Below are 21,074 nucleotides of genomic sequence, written 5' to 3'. Positions count from 1 at the left end.
GTAATTGTATGCTCAACTTTATTGCAAAATTTTGCACTGCTCAAACAAATGAATTTCATTCATTTGCATTCATAGTTGAGTTATTTTATTTTTTCCAAACTGTTGCATTAATTAAAATCAGGAATTCATCGGCAACAACGATGGAGCAGTTGCTGGAGTCCCAGTGGCACCTTGGATCTCAGTTCCTCATGCAACAAGCTCAAAATATGGACAGTCAGTTCATTCTTTGCACGTTCTTCTGCTATTTGTGCACACCTCTTTTTTAGACACACACACATACACACACACACACGCACGCACGCACACTTCTTACGCACTTGCAAACAACTCATAAGTCTATAATTCATGTAAATTATGTCTGCCTTCTGTGCATTCAAGATGAAGGTTAGTAAATGCTTCAATAAGATGAGGGTAAATAAAATCAAGGTGCACACCTTAATGCAAATGATGTCATTAGAAGTCAATTGAATTGATGCACAAAATTGCACAGTTGTATTGTTGAATGTAGTTGAAGTTGGATATAATCCACTGGTCACCAGTTTTCTTATCAAATGTTTTTTATTTATCAAAATAGAATAAATAAATATTATAAATCAAATAAATCTTATAAATTCAATGCCAAATTTGCTTTTTAATGTAAAGCTCATAGTTCAAATTCACATGACGACCACATTTTGGACACAACTTTCAATGTCAGTAATTATTATGTAAAAAAATAATTAGTTTATTAATGAAAGGACATAAATTAATTTGAATGTGCACCAAAGTTTCCTCTTTCCTGTCCCATCTGTACAAACTACGCGTGGAGAATCAGCAGATGGAAGCCAAGATCGACGAGCTGACAACGAGAAGGAACTATTTGCTACGAATCAACTCTCGAATAAATCCATCACTGGCCAATCATATGAAACATGAGTCGATCAACACTCAGCCAACTACCAATCACATGTCTCCAACCATCTTGACACCAAATGCTGACAAATCAGTTGCTAGGAATGCCACAAAGAATGTTTCTGCTGGCAAGAAGAGAAAAACATTTGATTGTGTCAGTTTCTATGATTATATAATGTGGATGAATACTTAAATGTGATTGGATGATCTTACAAATAATTAATGTGGGTTGAATGCTGAAATGTGATTGATCAGTGAGTCTCTATGAAAAATTAGTGTGGGATAAATGTTGGAATGTGATTGGATGGTTTTAGTTAACGTGGATATATTGGGCTTATATATTGAATATATATATATATTGCAGTTATTATATGTATTATATATATATTATATGTATTATATATATATATATATTATATATATACTGAAGTATATTGTTATATTATATTATATATTATAATATATTGAAGTATATTATATATATAAATATAAGTATATTGAACTTTTCATCATTGCAAAACTTCAGCAGGCCCAGGAAGTAGCACCCTGTTCTTCATCTCCAACCTTGGACCAACACCACCAACATGGTCTCATGGATTCTAAAGCACTACATTCATCAACGTCATCGTCATCATTAATGTTTCCATCGTCATCATCGTCAACAACTCTTTCTCACTCATCCACTCAGCATCATTCCAGCCCGTCTTCGAAACCTCTGCAACCAACCTACTCGTTCATCTCCAATGGATTGGTCAACGTGGCATCTCGTCAGTGCTTCTTCATTCCAATTAGTCACTTTAAATAATTTATTTTTTTCTGTCTACTTTTTAAAATTATTTTAAGCTCTTCTGTAAATATTCAAAGTAGAGATTTAAAGTATTAAAATTAAATTTAAAATTTTTATTATTGTGTTTAGTTGTTTCTAAAAAATACTGTTTAATATAATCTTACCTATTTGTTTTTGCAACATTATCAGCGCCTATGCCTCTAGGCTTGCCTCTCTTCCCGCAACAACCACTGCAACAAAACCAACCACAACTGCTACAAAACCAACCACAATCCCAACAACAAAAGCAGCAGAACAAAAAGTCATCCCTTTCTGCAGTCAAACAGTTGCAGTCGAGCCAACAACTTTATCCATCGTCAAAACTTAATGTAACAACTCACAACAACAACAACAACGTTATCGTCAACAACAACAACAACAGCAATATTAACATCAACGGCAGCAACTCAGCAATTGATCATGGGTCTCCTTCTCCAGTTGCAAGTCACCAGTCGACGCCATCTCCAATTCCCATGGCGGCCATGCTGGATAAATCCATGCTCATGACCAGGCATCCACTCTTTCCTATCCCGAGACACTTCACCGTCGTTAGTTATTGTTGTTGTGGTTGTTGTTGTTGCTGTTGTTTTTGTTGTTGTTGATGTGTTGCTAGTACCGATGATGTTGCTGTTGTTGTTGTGATTTATAGTAATGTCATCATAAGTATTGATGTTGGTGTTGTTGTTGTTGTTAAACTTCAGGAGTTTACAGTATGTTATGGCGTTGTTTTATACTGCAAATTTGTATTAAAATGTTCATAGTTTCATAAATTAATTAATCTCTATTTACCAAACCTTTTTGCATTTATAAAATGTCTTTGATGAGATGTAATTATTTAAACTAAGTTCTTACGTGGGAATCTGTTGAGCTGATAAATATGAACTCAATTCAGGAGCAACAAACTTACTTGTTGCAGATACAGCAACAACAGCAACAACTCGTTTTACAACAACAAAAACAACAATCGTTATCAAGAGGCAGGGATGTCCCTCCGGTGCCCCTTCCATTCATCCTCCCCACACTACCACCCCAACTATTTGGCCAACCAATCCACCTAACTGAGCACTCGTCGTCAGGTCAGTAGTCTTCACTCCTCGCTTCTGCTCTCTGTCTCATTGTTTTATTTCTGTCTTCGTGTTTTATCACTATTGTCCAGTTATTATTATTATTATTTATTATTATTATTATTTTTATTATTATTACCATTATTAGAGAATCATATAGCGCCCTTTAATAATAATAGTTGTGTTGTTGTGTTGATTTTGCTGTTGTATATCGACTTTGTGTCTTGTTGCTGGTTTGCCACTCTCGTGTCTACTATATGTTTTTTTCTCTCTCTCTCTCTCTTTTTCTCTCTCTCTTTAAAATCTGCAATCATGTTGTTTCAGCTTTGTGGAAATGTCGTTTACGTTATGCAGTCGTTTTGTTATGTTGCCGTTGGTTTAAATATTTTTTTTTCATTCCTGCAGGCTACACCATTCCTTCGACATCTCCGTCAAAGAAGCAACAGCAGCAACAACATTCATCCAAGTCATTGAAGGACAAGTAATGAACGCGAACACGAATATGAGTATGAAATGAATGCATGTGGAAATGTGGATATATACGTATGAATGAATATTCATACAAAAGCAAACGAACACACGTGTATGATACATATGGATATGTAAGTATAATATGAATTTGTACATATGAATATATACTGTACGTGTGCATATGTACTTGGACGTGTATTATGCACATATATTTGTGTCTGTGTGTGTGTGTGTTGTGCATGTGTGTGGTGAGGTGTGTGTGTGTGTGTGGTCTGTGTGTGCGTGCGTGTACGCGTAAAGTTATTTACAATTTGTTTTTTAATCGAAACTTTATTTTTCAAACCGAAAGATAATAATTTTATAATTTATTTTTAAAATAATAACTAAATTAATATACTTCGTTACATTTGTATTTCACTCAACCTTTTCTGCAAGCACTGATAGCGCGCTCACACACGGACGGATGTATTTTTAGAATGTTGTTCGTTTACCCACGCTGTGTGCTTGCTGATTGGTCAATATTTTTTATATATTTTTCTCGTCTTTAATTTTTTTTTAATGTCTTCAATATTGTATTTTAGTTTGTCAATGTTTGTTTTTATGCTATGTAACAGACGCGGTTCATCATTTCTTGGCACCAAACTGCAATATATGAGGTCAAAGAAATTAAAGTTCGTAAATTTTCTACTTGCAGCGAATAGGATCATAAGAATAATGTTTTAATTTTTTATGTACTAGTGTGTATGCTGATTTGATTAACTTCTTTGTAAGTTGTAAAGTTTGTGGTGATTTAAATCTGGAAATATAACACAACATCATAACCCACCAATCTAGAGATCTGTCAAAATTCACGTTCATTCTTCTCTCTCCAATTCTGCGTCTCTTGTACTTGTTTGTATTTTATTTTCTGAATTTAATTATTCGCTGTTTTTTCATTTATCTGAAAATTACCCTCGAATCTATTGTTGAGTGTATTTGTATTTACGGGTCGACTGGTTGATTCTCGCGGCACTGGTGCTGCAGTTGTTATGGGCTGCTTGGTCGTGTCTTCATTAGCGGAAGTCGTTGCATGTGTTGGTGCTGGTGAATTACATGGTTTGCTATCTGCTAGTCGAGGGCACGTCGTATGTACGTTCATAAAAATGTTTTGAATTGTATCTATCCATTCATTTTCCTTTTGTTGCGTTTTCTCCCGCCTCTCTTACACATACGTCTCCACACGCACACAAACACTATATATATATATATGTATATAATATATATTTATATATATGTATTTATATATATATATATATATGAATGGACTAGCATTTATATATTTATCTATATAGTATATATATGTATGTATGTATGTATATAATTATTGTTTTGCTTTTTGGTTAAATGTTATTACATTTTCCTCAATACATTGCATCCATGCGCTCGTTGATAAGTAAGTATTGATTTGAAAGCGTTTGTGGGCTTTTGAACGTGGCTCAATTAACAGCCAACCCACTTCATCCTTCCAAATTGAAACATTTGCACCTATTGAACGTATTCTGCGTTATTTTCCAGAACAGAAGATTTTTATTTAAAATTTTCAAGATCCGAAAATATAAAAATGTCATTACGTTATTTGTTCGGGAATGTAAGAAGTTCACGCTACTTAAATTTTAATATGTTTTGACGAGTTTCATCATTTTTATGTGTTTTGATGTTCTCACTATTTAATGCATGAACGCTTTTTGGACGGATGTCAAATTTATTGCGTTGGTAACTTTTATTTTTTTGTGTTATTTCAATATAGGCTAATTTGATTGATTCTATTCTGTGCATGTTTTAAATAAGTAATTTTAGAGTTAATATGAATCATATATATATATATATATATATATATATATATATATATATTACGATTAGAATTTATAGAATATTGTAAAAATTATGGTCTATTACCAACATATATATATATATATATATATATATATATATATATATATATAATGAATGATGTGTTTGTGCACAGGCATTGACAATCTCATAAATCTCAACTCAGGTATTGCTGTTCCGTGCTGTACCCTCGTGCTCGTCTCATCGCCAACAACACTTATTTCATCGTCGCAACTCTGTCATTCTAATTCGTTTTCATTGTGCGTCTGGTTCAATTGTACATTTGTGTTTACATTAAATTTTAGTTTATGCTTAAAGTTGGAACAAAATTTTGATGAATTTTTGTAAATATTCGCAGTACATGAATTGTTAGTATTATTGCAGAACGTTAAATCCAATCAGTTAAATTATTAAATTAATTACATGTCAGCGAATTGGACTATTTGTTAAATTTCGTTTCAATAAAATTAAGCATGTAATGCAGTTCACGTGTCAACATAGAGAGAATAATTATTCAACAGAAAACTCCTAACTTAAAGCAAATTGTTAGAGCAAAATTGAACTTGATTTGACTCAAAATTTTTCGACTGTGTTAGATTTACAGTTTGTAACATTGTCGTGTTTAACTTATCGTTTCCGTGTTTTGTTTTTAACTGAATAATATAAAATCTAACCATTGTTGTTTCAGCGTGTTTTTTTTTGAAAAATTTCAATAATTGAATTATTTCAATTACGGTAAAGTAAACACGCTCCTTAATGATTATTAAAGATGATCTTAATCTTTCCAATTGAAGTCGTAATTGTTACTTTCGTCTGCATCTCTTGAAACTACTTTTTTCGTGTTCATGTAACCTTCCAGAAAATTAGGCATCTTCTGAGGCCATCTGCTTTGACCACTCGTTAGAAGATGGAAAGAATGGTTAGGATGGTTAAGGTTAATGGTTAGTTAATTCACCTTTTTACTACTTGTGGATCCAAGTTGCCAATTTTTTTCTACTTTCTTTAAAGTCCAAAGACCCTAGGCAGCTGTCTGGTTTGGCTACGCTGGTCAACGGCTCTGCAACGAGTCGTTGGCAGGCCTAGTTTTAAATGTTATGTTGCGGTTTTGTAGTGACTTTATGCTGCAATGGAGTGTGACAATGTTAAATCTGTTGATTAGTGTTTTTAAAGATGTTTACGTGTTTTTGTCATTCATTGTGTCACAAACAAAAACGTATTTGTTTTTTCATGTCATAAATTGCTTGATGATACAACCATCACTGTTTTTCATTAATTTTTTAACTGTTTAGGAAAATTTAACAAAAGTATAATTAAACTTGACAGCTGGCACCTGGTTTTACACCTGAGTTGTTGCTTAGCAACAAATGCCAAACGACGTTAGTGGCAATATCATCAAAGAGAGAAACATTATGAAGAAATTGCCATTATGAACAACAAAAGTGAGTCTAATGTTAATTGTTGAGTTTCAGTTTATCTTTATTAGCCAAATTTACACATTGCTACATTGATGGAATCTTTTTTAAATTATAATCTTTAGTTGTTGATGTTTTGTGGATAAATAAAATAAAAGTTATCATCATGTTTATCTGCAAGATCAATTGAAAGAGAGATCGCTAGTGCTGACGAAAAATGATTTAGGACGCTTAGAGAAGCAGCTTAACATGAAAAATGTTGCGCTAGAAAAAACAAGAAAGCAGTTGGAAGAGAGGCAAAGATTACATGAGCTATCACTGCAACAAGTCAGCAAATGGACAGACACAGTCCTGGTAACAGCTCTGAAAATTTTTTAATTTTCTATCTTTTGATAGTTTTTTTATTCGATAAACGTTTTTTAAAATTTGTTTCAATTTAATGACAAAAAATGTTTGTGAAAATTTAGTTGAATGAGAGATAGTTTAATAAATGAAATAAAAAAACAACTTTAGGGCCTGCGACAGAAGAAATTGGAAGCTCGCAAACAAAGAGAAGAAGATGAGGAAAGGGAAAGAAGACAGGTGGATGCAGAGGAGGCCAAGTATCAAGCCCAGCAAAGAAAAATTACTATTGAAAAAGCGAAGAAAGAACAATTCTTCCATACGGATAAAGTCAAAAAGTTACATGTAGGTTGCGTTTCTTGTGTATATGAGTTTGTGTGTGTGTGTGTGTATGTATGTATGTGTGTATGTGTGTGTGTGTGTATGTGTGTGTATGTGTATGTGTGTGTATGCGTGTGTTGTGGGAAGAGAACCCCCTATCAAGGTTGTGTCATTTTTATTATTTTTTGTGCATTTTTCACATTTTTCTTTATAAATTAAACTTAAAGATGTCATCGAAAATTTTTCAGAGTGCTTTACTACTAACTGAAGTTTTGAAAGAAAGGGAGAATCAGATAGAAATAAAACGAAACCTCGATTGCTATGTGAAACATCACGAACAGGTTAGCGCCGAACAGATGCGTAAGGAATACGAAGAATTTATGGAGAATGAAAAAAGCAAGTTCACGCTACAGCGTCAAATAAATAAAGAAACCTTTGAAATACAAAAGTTACAGTAAGAAAAATTCATTTTATTTTATGTAACCAAGTTGCACATTATTCCGAACAACATTCCGAAGTTTCGTAATGAGAAACATTTGCTGAGCAATTACATTCATTAGTGATTACAAAGTTCACTACTAAATGTAACTTCGTTGACGCCTTCCAAAGAATTCATATGTTCTGTTAAGAATTTTAATGTTTGAAATTTCATCATTTACGATCAGCAAGCGCAGATTAGTTTTGTATTTTGGACCCATTCAAAATACTTTAACAGAAATTTTTTAATAATAAAAATTAAAAAAGTAAAAATGTGTGAATATATTAAATTATTTTTTACGCCATGTTGTATGAAGGATGGGAGAAAAATTGAAGAAAATTGAAGAGGAGAAGAAGGAGTTGGAAAAGGAAGCGAATGAACTGCAGCAAGTAACAGAAACATTCAACAAGCAAATTAAAAAAATTAAGGAAATGAAGAGATTAACATCTGAACAACAAAAACGTGATAATTTGAAACAAATGGAATTAAATAAAGAAAAACTTTTGAAAGAGTTGGAACGGGACGAGGTGCGTAACTGTATAATTGTTTCAATAATAAAAATAACTTTTATGAGATTTATCTAAAATTGGGAAATTCTTTTCTTATCTGATACAGAAAGAAAATGAAAATTTAAGAAATTTTGCTATTACAAAGCAAAAAATAATGAGAACAAGAGCTGAAAAAGAAATACAGCTACGCAGGTTTGTTTTGCCAATACCTACCTACCTTACAGTGCATAATAATTTAGTCAGCGTGGTGCCGATTATTTCAGAGTATTTTCATTACGTTATTAAAGAGAAAAACAAGAAAATCTGGAGAAGATAATAGAGCACATGACTGAGCATCAAAAAATGAAGGCGGAAGATGACGAGGAGCATATAAAGAGGGTCCTTCAAGAGGAAGAACGCAAAGTTCAATTGAGGGAAAGTGAAGTGAAAGAAAAACAATTGCAAATTAAGGAATCCATTGAAAAGCACCGAGTAGAACAGGTTCACTCAGTTTGCTCGTTTGTTTGGTCGGTTTGTTGTTTTTTGGTTGGTTTGTTTGTTATTTGTTTGATTGGTTTATTGGTTAGTTCGTTCGTTTGTTTGGTTGGTTAGTATGTACGCTCCCACGTTGAACGAATGTAGATGCTTACGAGCATTCAAACGTGCACTTACGTTTTGTTTAGGCATTCTGCATGATTATGTTAGGTATACACATACAAGTACACACGCATGTTCATCTATACGCGAGCACCCACAAACAAATACTAAGAGGCACATATTCGTATACATACTCGCATGTTAATTACGCAATCGTGAGATGGGTAGGCGCCACATTCAGCAAACCTCATTAGCATGTATGCTTCACTGCCTATGGTTCAACGCGTACAAGTGAATACCAACGCAAACCACTTTCTTGGCCACTTTCTTACAAGCTTCCAAATGTTGTACGACGAGAACGCCAGGCTTTTTATTATGTATTTTTATTATGGTTTTTGATAAGTAACGTACAACATCAAAACAGGAATAAATGTTGATTGAATTTGAAATAATTCTTTTGAGTAAAATAAACAGTAACTGTAAAATGAAACCACATTTAATTACATTTGTCGGCAGGAAAAAGTAAAGCTAGCTGAAAATTTGAGAAAAAAGGAAGAAGAACTTGCATTTTTGAGATTGGAGGCTGAAAACGACGAAATTAAACTGCGAAATGAAACCAGAAAAAAACAGCTGCAACAGGAGAAAGCGATTCAATTAAAAAACTTTCACAAAAGCCAAGTGGTATATAAATTTAGTTTTACATTTGAAATATTATATAAACAAATTAAGTTTAAAGCTATCAGTTTAAATTGTTTGAAGAAATATGGATTAATGATTTATTTCAGAACGAGCGCTTGGCTTTAGAAAAATTGAAACGTGATCGAGAGTATGAAGAGGAGAGAAAAAATATGCAACTGAACGTGGAAAGGGAAAAGAACTTTCAAGAGTACGCAACTCTGGTTATAGCAGATTGCGAAAATAAAGGAAGAAGCACGAAGCTTTTAAAGAATATGCTGGCTAAAGAAGGCAACATTATCGATGATAATAATCGTCTGATCGGCCAAATTAACGAAAAACACTATTATAAAAGTTCAGATTTGAAAGGCAACTTTTTGCCCAAATTTCAAAATCACGTGACAGATGACACAAAAAGATACCAAAATGGAAGCATTGCAAACGACAAAAAGTTGGGCCTAGTGTGGTGAACTATTTTGAAGATCATGTTCTTTATTGTTGTATAGTTTATTTGGTTCTTTATAATACAAACAACAACAAACTTTTAAACACCTTTTGCTCTGTTTACTATATAAATACAAAATTTTAAAATCGAAACACTTGCCAATTTTGTAAAGCGACAGTCAAAATAATTTATATAAAAAATGAAATTATTTGTTAGCATCATGTTTTGTTTGTTGATAATATTTAAATAAACATATTAAAAAGTAAAATTTTTTTATTTATTTAAATTATAAAACTGAATCTTGGACATGAATATCACATTCTAATGAATTTAGTACTGGTGTGATTTGGAAAGACAATCGACTTCTGTCAATAATTCCCAGTTCCGATTCAGGGAGGGATGATGAGGACTCCGATCCCTCTGGCAGAATCGTCAAAGCTCGACTTGCTTCTGAAGCCTGAAGACCATACGGAGTTCTGTTTTTTTGCTTTTCTAATTTAGTGGCTGGGAAACCTTTGGCAGGATTAGTTTTTGGACTTTTTTTGAAAATATTTCTAACACCATTTTTGTAAATTTTTCTGCTTTTTTCATTTTCACGGCCAACATAACTTGATGTTTCATTAAGACAATCATCGTTGAAGTACGAATTTTCTACATCGGAAAAAGTTTGATGGTCAGTTGTTGTTTCGTCAAACGCGTTAACGTTTCTGGAAGATTCATCTTCCTCAAGAGGGCTGTACCTGGACGTTGTATTATTTTTTGTTGTGCGCTTCGGAGGACTACTACCAGCAGATAGTTTCGATTTTCTTCCCTGATAAACGCAGCATAACGCAATGGAAAGAAATAAAACGACGGCGAAGGATAATGATAAGCACGCCAACAACAATGCTTCTCTAAACGCAGGACATTCTAAGCTGGACGGATCAAATGCAAATATCGATGTACCTATGTAGTTACTAGGTCCCGCACATTTGTGAAAATTTTTGTTTTCGTCTACAAAACCAGAAGTTATTAACCATAAGGCAAAATCCGGGAGAGAACATGAGCAATAGAAGGGGTTACCTGAAACATCCAGCGACTTCAGACTGCTGAGTGATGAAAAACATTGAGAATTAATGTCAACAAAATGATTGTTAGCAAGATCAAGCATTTCCAAATTGTGGAGGTACTGCAATTTATTCAACTCATCGCAGTCGTCTAGGCGATTTCCATCAAAATAAAATGTGTGCAGGTCGTACGTTTTGTGAACTAAGCCACCTGGTATATATTCTAAATTATTCTCGCCTAAATCTAAAACTTTCAAAAATGATTTTGTTAAAAAAATTTTTGCTGTTTGACCATCACTATCACCCAATTTGTTATTGCGTAAATACAATTCTTCCAAATCGTTTAGATGATTAAAAACAGAATGATGAATGTGAATGATGTTTGAATCGCGTAGATTCAAAATGCGTAGAGAGGTTAGTCCATTGAAAACTCCTTGCTTCAAGCGAAACAGGTGTTTGCATTCTTCAATATACAATGTTGTTAATGCGCTCAAATGCAAAAAGGAATCAGCCTCAATTTCTTCAATTGGGTTATGAGAAAGATCCAACTGGTGCAGCTTTTTTAGCGATTGAAACATGCTTGTACTGATACTCGTCAGCTGGTTATATTTTAAATCTAACACTTCTAAATTAGGAAATGTGTGATCATTAAAATTAATCGAGTTTTCAGTGTTTGACAAACGATTGTTAGAGAAATCGAAATATTTCAAACGTTTCATAGTAGCTCCATGAAAAAACTGGCAATTAGATCCACGAGCACACTTTATAATGTTATTTTTTAATGACAACTTCTCTAACGCGTGTAGACCCTGGAAAGCATTTAGTGGTAATGAAGATATATCACAATATTCGATGTACAGTTTTGTCAAATGCTGGAAGGAATTGAAAATTTTATCTGGCAATCGACCTCGGAAAGCCATAAAATTCCCGTCCATGTTCAATGTTTTAAGTTGAGAAAAATTTAAATGACGGAATGAATCGTGTGTCAGCCGTTCACTTGAAACGTCGTTCACGAATATTCGCTCCAAATTTAAAACTTCTACATTACTATTGTTTAAACCGCGCAAAATATTTTCGAACGTTGCTAAGGAAATGTTGACTCCTGTAAAATCGAGATCAGTTAAATTTTCGGAATCTCTAAATGCACTGCCATCTGCATCTGAAATTGAGCAATCAGAAACATCAACGTGCCTCAAGTATTTCAAGGAAGTTAGCGGCATTAGGAACTCTTCAGTGAAGTTTTTGATGGACATGGAACTGAACGCGAATCCTTCCAAATTTGCAAAGTTGCTTATGTACGAAGGTAGAGTTGAGGCGTTAGAATGGAAGATTGTTTTGCTCAGATCCAAAAGCTTCAAAGTCGTGAATAACGATGGTTGAAGTAACGCCGAAATGCATGCTTCGTCGCTAATGATTATTGGATTGTTGGACAGAGTCAGCCGTTCTAGATGCAAATTATTGAAAAATAGATCTGCTGGTAATCTATCAATTTTGTTGAAATCCAAATGAAGGTATCTCAACTGTAAAAATTTTGAAAACGTGTTTGAACTTAAACTGGACGAGCTGATGTTATTTCTACGGACGCTCAATTCAACGATATCCAATTTTAATTCAACGTCACTTTCGCTGCTGCCGTGCTGATGAAGTTTCAGCTCAGCAACCCATTCGAAATCTAAACTATCCAGACTGTTGATATCCAAGTTTAAAATTCTTGTCAGGGGCGAAAGTTTGGGAATTTTTGTTAATTTTTCATTGGAGCAGACGACCATGAACTTTTGTTTGTTGCAGTGGCAGTTTTCAGGGCAGGGGAACTTGTGGAGAGTGCCATCTACCGTCATTATGATGGACAAGATGGTGGACAACAAAAGGCTCTTCACCATGACCAGCATCACGAGTTTCAACGTTTTCTTGTTCATTCTCGTTAATGGTTAATTATTTTGAATATTTATCCAACTTGTTTTTTTAAATAAAAATGTCGTTTTTCATTATTTTAAGTTTTTTAAGTTTAAGGTGAATGTAGATTTTTATTTAATTTTCAAAATTTATAATGAATATCACACCAAAGTATTAAACAAACTCGAAATTTTAAAAATTAACAACTTTTGATAATATTGAATTAAACTTGAACATTTTATTTAAAATTAAAAAAAATTTTATTTTATCAACTATCAGCTTTTAAAATATTAAATTAATTCAAACTAATTTTTTATTCCAGTATCACGTAATTCGTAATCATAATAATGTAAAATACAGAAAGCAGTGTTAGGAAAAATTAAAATTAAAACTGCTCTTTTGTTAACTATTCAAGATATTTGACAATTCCCTGATTAAAATAATTTTTCTCTAACGCAGATGTAAGAAAATCACACCGCAACAAAAATTTATATAAGGAAACTAAGAGATAAAAACCTTACGCACACTTCATATATGTACACACAACCAGCCTGGCGTACAGCATATGTTGGCATACAAATTGCTCATACGATTTCATACAAACACCACTTTCATACATACATAGTGCAGATACAAACACACATGCCGTGTGTGTACGTATGTATGTACTTGTGTATATCGTATACCAGTTCGGCGCTCTACATACTTCCATACAATTTGTACAATAATATTGTTCAGTATTGAGTAATGTCATACATATATGTAATATATATATATATATTTTACTTACACGCGTACATGTATATATATATATATATATACATATACATATATACATACATACATAAATTTTTTTTTTCCAGAATTTTATTCGAAAAGAAACAGGAGGATCATATATACGAAAGCATGTGCTGACCACCTTAACTAGTTGTGCATAAATACATAAATACATACATAAATACATACATACATGCATATATACATACATACATACATACATACATACATACATACATACATACATACATACATACATACATACATACATACATACTTACATACATACATACATACATACATACATACATACATACATACATACATACATACATACATACATACATACATACAAACATACATACATACATAAATACATACTTGATGTTTGACGGTTCAGTGTCACTCATCATGTTTTGGTTTTAACATACATACATACATACATACATACATACATACATACATACATACATACATACACACACACACACACACATACATACATACATACATACATACATACACACATACATACATACATACATACATACATATGTACATGCAATATATTTATTAAGATACAAATTTATAAACCAAAAATACACGCACAATGTCTTTTGCTCTAAACGTCCGACTGAAAGAAATACGTTACGGATGAATACTTACTAAAAAGACGCGTGGATGATTTTGAGAAAAATACTCATATCACCTTAGACCCATAAAAAACAAAATGTGTATGTAAATGGTTACTACACTATGTATGTACAAACATCATCTGTATTGTACACACTTGTGTACAGTGCGTTCTTGTGCCTGAAATCTTTGTCTACAGCTACGTGGTGCTACCTGATTCACACGATACATCCAACATGATGGAAATTAATTCCAACCGCAAGCAGTCTTGAAAACAAATTGCCATCCGTGTAATACAAATTATTCCACACACACACACACACACACACACACACACACACACACACACACACACACACACACACACACACATACACACACAAACATACACACACACACAAATATACACATAGAAAAAACCATTAACTATATAGATCTATTATAAACACATAATGGTTTCGGAGTGTGCAGTAGAGTGTTTCTAAAGTACGCGCTGTTACATCCCCACACGTTCATTCCATTCGATTGTTTTCAACCTCACATCACATATTTGTATTATTTTAAAGGATGCAACTGATTAATCATCTTTTAATTACCATAACTGTATCTTACGGGTTCATGTGCTGTACCTCATGTTTGTACTGTACCTCATGTCTGTACTGTGCTGTACTGTAGTGTACAGCATGTTTGCATTGTACTACACGATTGTACATTTCCACATTTTTGTACGGCATGAATGCCAATGTTTTAGGTGCACTAGTGTGGTGGAATAGTATTTGTATAAACAACATGTACGTGTGTGTGGTGTGTGTGTAAGTGTGTGTGTGTGTGTGTGTGTGTGTTGTGTGGGTGCAAATGCATTGCATAGAAAAAAAACATCCATTCATCCACCCAATTAAAACAATCAAACCAATTCTTCTGTTTCAGTGCATGCAAACGAATTTGTTTGTCTGTGTTTATATGTGTGCACCATGTTCTTTATTGTGTTATGTTGAACCTTCACCCATAACGCATGTTTTTTCGTCATGTTTGCTCGTCATATTTGTTTGTCATTTTCGTTTCTTTACTTCCACAAATATCCTGTTTCTACAGCAAAGCAGTCATCTTTTCGTCCACCAAACATAAATTATTCTAAAAATATGCCGGCTGCTTATCATCTAAATGGAACAGAAAAATAATCGTACAAATCACAGCAAGTAGACAGAGAGACAAACAGACAGAGAGACAGACAGACAGATAGACAGACAGACAGACAAACGTACAAAAAGACAGACAGACAGATTAAATATCGTTCAACTGATGGTTGAAATTTGCAGTTGCACTTTGATCATCTTTTTACGACGTATTTTGCGTGCCTGTGTTTACTGTTTTGCACTATTTCATTTTTTCGGGTTTTGTATAATTAGATAACTTTTGAAGTAGTACTTGCAGATCCACTTAAAAATTATTAAGATATCTCTATCCGTAGGCTTGGAAAATCTTCATTTGAAAACTTTTTCATCTCAAGTCAAAAAAAAACTAAACAGACTGTACGCTACCTCTGTGCTCATGAAAGTTGAAAATGTTGAGAAACTTTGGAAAGATGTATGTATGTAGATGTGTTTATGTATGTATGTGTGTGTGTAGTACGTATGTATGTATGTGTGTGTGTAGTACGTATGTATTTATGTATGTATGTATGTATGTATGTATGTATGTATGTATGTATGTATGTATGTATGTATGTATGTATGTATGTATGTATGTATGTATGTATGTATGTATGTATGTATGTATGTATTTGACATTTTTTTGACATTTGACATTTTATTTCATCAAATCAAACAATGAAATCAGAAAAATGAAATCAATGAAAGGAAATGATCTGGAAATCAAAAAAGAAATCTGGACTTCTTGTACTGACTTCATGTATGTATGTATGTATGTATGTATGTATGTATGTATGTATGTATGTATGTATGTATGTATGTATGTATGTATGTATGTATGTGCGAGCCCTTGGTTAAAAACAATAGCCATAAAAACTATCATTTCGCCCCTGCTCAACAGATAATATTAGTGTACAGGGTCTCGCACAGAAGGGCACTTAGCAATGTCCTCTAAAATACAAAATGAATTAAACTTTTGTAACAACAACGATATATTTTGCTTTATATAAATTTTATCATTGGGATCACCAGATTTTTCAACTATTTTAGTAGCAATGTTATCAAAAAATAATTGTGTCTGTTTATCCACTGGGCCAAATGTCTCCACACAGATCGGAACAAAAACTCTCGTATTGTCGTTTAAATCTTTGTATGTATGTATGTATGTATTTATGTATGTATGTATGTATGTATGTTAAAACCAAAACATGATGAGTGACACTGAACCGTCAAACATCAAGTAACAAATGGATTAACACTTTGATTTGTCTTTAATTGCACATGTCGGCATTCAGTTAGATATTTTCAAGCACACAGACACGCAAGAACCGCTGCAACAAGCACGAAATGTGGTTAGTTGCGAAAAACAGTTCCCTGCTCTCGCCTGATCTGACGCTGATCATTTTACATATTGCCTTAAGAAATTTAAGGGTGTTGGGGCCCATCGGGCCGAGAACCTCGATACATATTGGCAAGAATTCCATCGAGGGCAGGGCGTGTATGTATGTATGTATGCATGTATGTATGTATGCACGTATGTATGCATGCATGTGTGTGTATGTATGTATGTATTTGTTGCTCATCAAAGTCCGTCGTCGATAACGAGATGTTTGTTCTTCATAACTGATCAGATGAATGCATTGATGTACGCTTACAATTGAATTACATTTATCGCCAACCGACAATTAAATCTTATTATCTTAATATATTTTCTATTTCCATTTTTTCCTCATCAATTGCATTTATGTTTGGATGGCAAGGCCCACAACGGCCACACATCATCCAACATACATTGCCGGCGCGTCTAGGATAGGATCAAACCATCAGCGGGCCCCGGACGCAACAGCAAAAAATTATTTACCTCGTTATCAAATAATTGTTTGATTGAAAAACATGTCACTCATTTTTGTCAGTTACATGGATTGACATCAAACGAAGACTTATTGGCATGTTGCTAAGTTGGAATGATTATAAACTGGATCAACTCAGAAATGTTTCCTCTCGTTGATCAATGAAATGTAATTTTTTAAACTAAAACCTACAACTTTATTACCGAATTCGAACATCTCAAGCACGCACATGCAGCAAATGTGCTTCTTATCAATTAAAAACACAACCGCTAAAATTAATTAATGTTGATGCTCATGTTGATGATGATGGAAAGTTTATATAAGATAAGAGAAATAATTATTAACTTGCAATTAGAAGAGGAAGTTATGATGAAGTTCTATGTCCATTAAAATGTTTCAAGTGCATGACACGTATGTTCATAGACAGATATATACATACGTACATGCTGGTATTTCAAGTTCATTTTTTGATTAAGTTTTTTAATTTTAGAGTTGAGATACTTTTGCGATAGTCCAAATTTATCATTTTTAAAGATATTAATTGAAAAAGGTTATGAAACTAAATGTCGCCAGATCAGATTCATTCTATATGAAATACACATCTCCCAGTCGTTAGTTAACTTTCAAATTAACTAAAACCTTCTGTTTGCAACTGAAGATAACATCGATTCAAAAAAAGCTGGCTGTTGTGAACAGTTCGTTAAAAATCAATGCAAGATGTTGAAAGTCATTGAAAGGCATAATTAGATAGCAGTGGTTAAAAAACGTTCGTTCGGTGAACATTAACATTTGACAAAGAAATGACTAAGCGTTTTTTATTTTTTTAACGTGTATCTGAAGATGTTGGGATTAATGTTCAGTTTTGTTTTGAACAAGTATCTGTAAGAAATTTTGAAATAAAATTATTTGTCTCATAAAAATTTGAGAAAATCAAAAACCGTTGAGAGCTTGAGAGTGCCCTTCGTAGGCACTTCAACATGGACGACGATCACGGCGGAGGGCATTTTTATTTTCTCACTAACTTGAAGTGTTAGTGGCAACCGTGCATTTCCATGGGCAAACATGTGTAAACATAAACAAACATGTGCAAACAGATTATTAACAAACAAACAAACAAACAAACGTGTTAATCTGTATTTTTTAAGGGAATGTGGATGAGTGTCTGCTAGGGTTAGGAGACGTTTGAGAGTCTGTTGAGCGCTACAAAGATGGATTAAAACTTCCTTCAAAAATGTTTCAAACTGATCCGACTATGTGAACATGTGATCATGTGATCAATTGGTCATGTGATTCCTATCATATCCTGACATCATCGTGCACTTCCTGAGATGAAGTGTTCACATTGAAGCAGAGCATGCATGGCTCTAATGCCATTAAGCTATTGATGTCAATTGGAATGTGAAAATAAAAAGATAGTACATTAGATATCGTAGAGTGGTTTGTAAAAATGAAATATTTTATGTTACCAGCAAGCAATCAAGATAGCGAGAGTGAATGAATCATTGTAGGTAAGGTACGTACGTATGAAAGTACAATGTTGTTATTTGCATGTATGTGCATTGTACTATTTGTGTGTGTGTGTGTGTATGTACGTGTGAGTACGTACGTACGCATATGTGTGTATGATGTAAAGATGGATTTAGAGGTTACACGTGTTGGAAACATCTGCCTTGATGCAGTGCACAATTAGCAGATGTGAGGTTGTATCTACGCACGTCTGCATGCATTCATCTTTATTTGCCTCTTTGTCTGCATGTTCGTCCGCTTGTATGACGCTTGTGTACTGTTTCATTTCATTGCAGGTTCGCTTGAATGGACTGCTACTCGTCTGTTACCCGCTCATATTCTGACCCGCCCAAATTATGATGCAACAATCGCAATTAAATTGATTATTATTTATTAAAGTGAGATGTTTGAGTGTTGTTGCGTTTTAATAGATACATTTTCAAATATTTATGTAACAGATTTTTACAAAATGATTTCAACAGTATTAGACGAAACATAAACAATAAATGCCTGCAATAGCCCAACAACAACATCGTGATCTCATCGTGAATTCATGCCAATGAATGCTAGCTCATCGTACCATCGCCTTCATTCCTTTGTGAACATTTATGCGAAGAAATAGTTCAATAATAAAGTGCATATATACATTAAATATATGATATGACGTGAAATATATAATTATACTAATCATACAATCACACACACACACACACACACACACACACACACACACACACACACACACACACACACACACACACACACACACACACACACACACAAACATCATTAGCTCGTTATTCAACAACTAAGCAGTTCCTAAGTGTGTTTTATAAACCACCGTACATACATACATTTGTTGTGCATGCATTTCTCTCACAAATACAATTCACAGAATAATGCACAAAAGTTGTATGCTAATTAAGTTGAAGAACGTGTGCTAGATCCATCTTGAACTAAGCAGGCCTAAATAAATTTGTATTTAATTGTGTGCACATTTTGGGCAAGTTAGTATATATGTGTGTGTATGCTTAGCGTATGCGTGTGCGTGCGTGTGTTGTAAGTAAGTAGTAATAAATAGTATGCAGCTTGTTGCTGTTAGGTGTCACGTACAGTTGGCTGCTTTGTTTGCACTGATGTGTCAAGGTGAAATCTGAAATATTGATGTGCTGCTTAGACCGCAGACTCCTTTGTGTGATGGAAAGTTATTAATATATGGTATGTATGATGTGTTTGTTTGTTCTTTGCCGAGCTGTGCTGTGCGTTGTGATGTTGTTGAAACTACATTAGAGTTTTTAGAAAAATTTGCTTAGAAGTGACAGGATATGAATGTTGTTGAAATACACAGGCATTAACTATTATTTGTGCTACATAGCAACAAACACCAACACAACACAACAAAACAGAACGGATACAAATCTTTTTCCTGAAACATTTCAATCATTTTGCGATCGACTGCAAAGGCGTGAATGTGACGAAGCAATTAATTTGATGTCAAGGAAAGCTGGCTTTCCATTTTTGTAATTTAAAAATCCAAATAATAATAATAATAACAAAAATAACAATAATAATATAGTCATATTATTATTTATTATTAATTATTATGAATAATTATAACGATAACAATAATGAATAATATTTCTTATTAAAATTATTATCATTTTTACTATCATTTATAGTCATAAAATTTAAAAATAATTACAATTTATTACTACTACCTCTACTACTATTAAATATTAATTGATATTATGTCTGCCGTTCTGCATGAAAAGATTTATTAAATATCTTCATGTTTTTTTTATTTTCAGTCACACTCGTCCTCCTCCTCTTTGCTCTCTCTCTCTCTCTCTCTCTCTCTCTCTCTCTCTCTCTCTCTCTCCTTCTCACACACACACAAACACGCACACACACACACACCTAACATACCAACCAATACAATTAGGATAGCTTATTTATTTCTTCTTACGTTGGCCAGTCTTTTCACAATGGATAATTATATTACATTGTGTTGATTTCTCAGTTATTTTAGTGTCTTGGTTATTATGTACCTATAGAAGAATTGTTGTTTAATTGATGTTTAAATATGAATGGATAATAAGTGAATGCACTTCAATGACAACGACTGTACAAGTGTAATCACTGAGCATGGTTGAGGCATTCAAGTGTCACAGTTCGGATATTTTTCATTTGACTCTGATACCCTGCTAACATTTCCAAGCTGTTAAATGAACCATGACAAACCCTAGAAAAAGACACCCTGAACTTTTTTATATTAAAAAGTAACGCAAAGGCACTCATAAGCCGCATTATCCAAATCTTTCTGTTATAAATCCTAAAAAACG

General features: G+C 33.5%; 4 protein-coding genes across 4 annotated transcripts; 2 read left to right on the top strand and 2 right to left on the bottom strand.

The window, feature by feature from the left end:
* Positions 1-1,475: 1,475 nt before the first annotated feature.
* Positions 1,476-5,469, top strand: HELRODRAFT_170144 (hypothetical protein; the record flags this gene model as incomplete). The annotated part of the gene is made up of 7 exons (XM_009015962.1): positions 1,476-1,512; positions 1,580-1,658; positions 2,100-2,265; positions 2,634-2,793; positions 3,187-3,262; positions 4,223-4,380; positions 5,258-5,469. The coding sequence occupies 7 exons, from the start codon at positions 1,476-1,478 to the stop codon at positions 5,467-5,469; spliced, it is 888 nt and encodes a 295-aa protein (XP_009014210.1).
* Positions 5,470-6,028: 559 nt separating this feature from the next.
* HELRODRAFT_170143 (hypothetical protein) lies at positions 6,029-9,904 on the top strand (the record flags this gene model as incomplete). Its single annotated transcript, XM_009015961.1, has 10 exons — positions 6,029-6,062; positions 6,411-6,497; positions 6,715-6,860; positions 7,047-7,220; positions 7,445-7,650; positions 7,991-8,201; positions 8,290-8,375; positions 8,471-8,663; positions 9,276-9,440; positions 9,545-9,904. The coding sequence occupies 10 exons, from the start codon at positions 6,029-6,031 to the stop codon at positions 9,902-9,904; spliced, it is 1,662 nt and encodes a 553-aa protein (XP_009014209.1).
* A 987-nt stretch (positions 9,905-10,891) lies between these two features.
* Positions 10,892-12,763, bottom strand: HELRODRAFT_76209 (hypothetical protein; the record flags this gene model as incomplete). The annotated part of the gene is made up of 3 exons (XM_009015960.1): positions 10,892-11,076; positions 11,686-11,832; positions 12,604-12,763. Coding segments are annotated over 3 exons (492 nt in total), but the record flags the coding sequence as incomplete, so codon positions are not given.
* Positions 12,764-14,836: 2,073 nt separating this feature from the next.
* HELRODRAFT_170141 (hypothetical protein) lies at positions 14,837-16,860 on the bottom strand (the record flags this gene model as incomplete). The annotated part of the gene is made up of 2 exons (XM_009015959.1): positions 14,837-14,984; positions 16,706-16,860. The coding sequence occupies 2 exons, from the start codon at positions 16,858-16,860 to the stop codon at positions 14,837-14,839; spliced, it is 303 nt and encodes a 100-aa protein (XP_009014207.1).
* Between the last annotated feature and the right edge of the window lie 4,214 nt (positions 16,861-21,074).

Source organism: Helobdella robusta (genome assembly GCF_000326865.2).
Source record: "Helobdella robusta unplaced genomic scaffold HELROscaffold_17, whole genome shotgun sequence".
Taxonomy (NCBI): domain Eukaryota; kingdom Metazoa; phylum Annelida; class Clitellata; order Rhynchobdellida; family Glossiphoniidae; genus Helobdella; species Helobdella robusta.
Note: the sequence above shows the minus strand (reverse complement) of the source record. Positions and strands in the feature narration are given on the sequence as shown.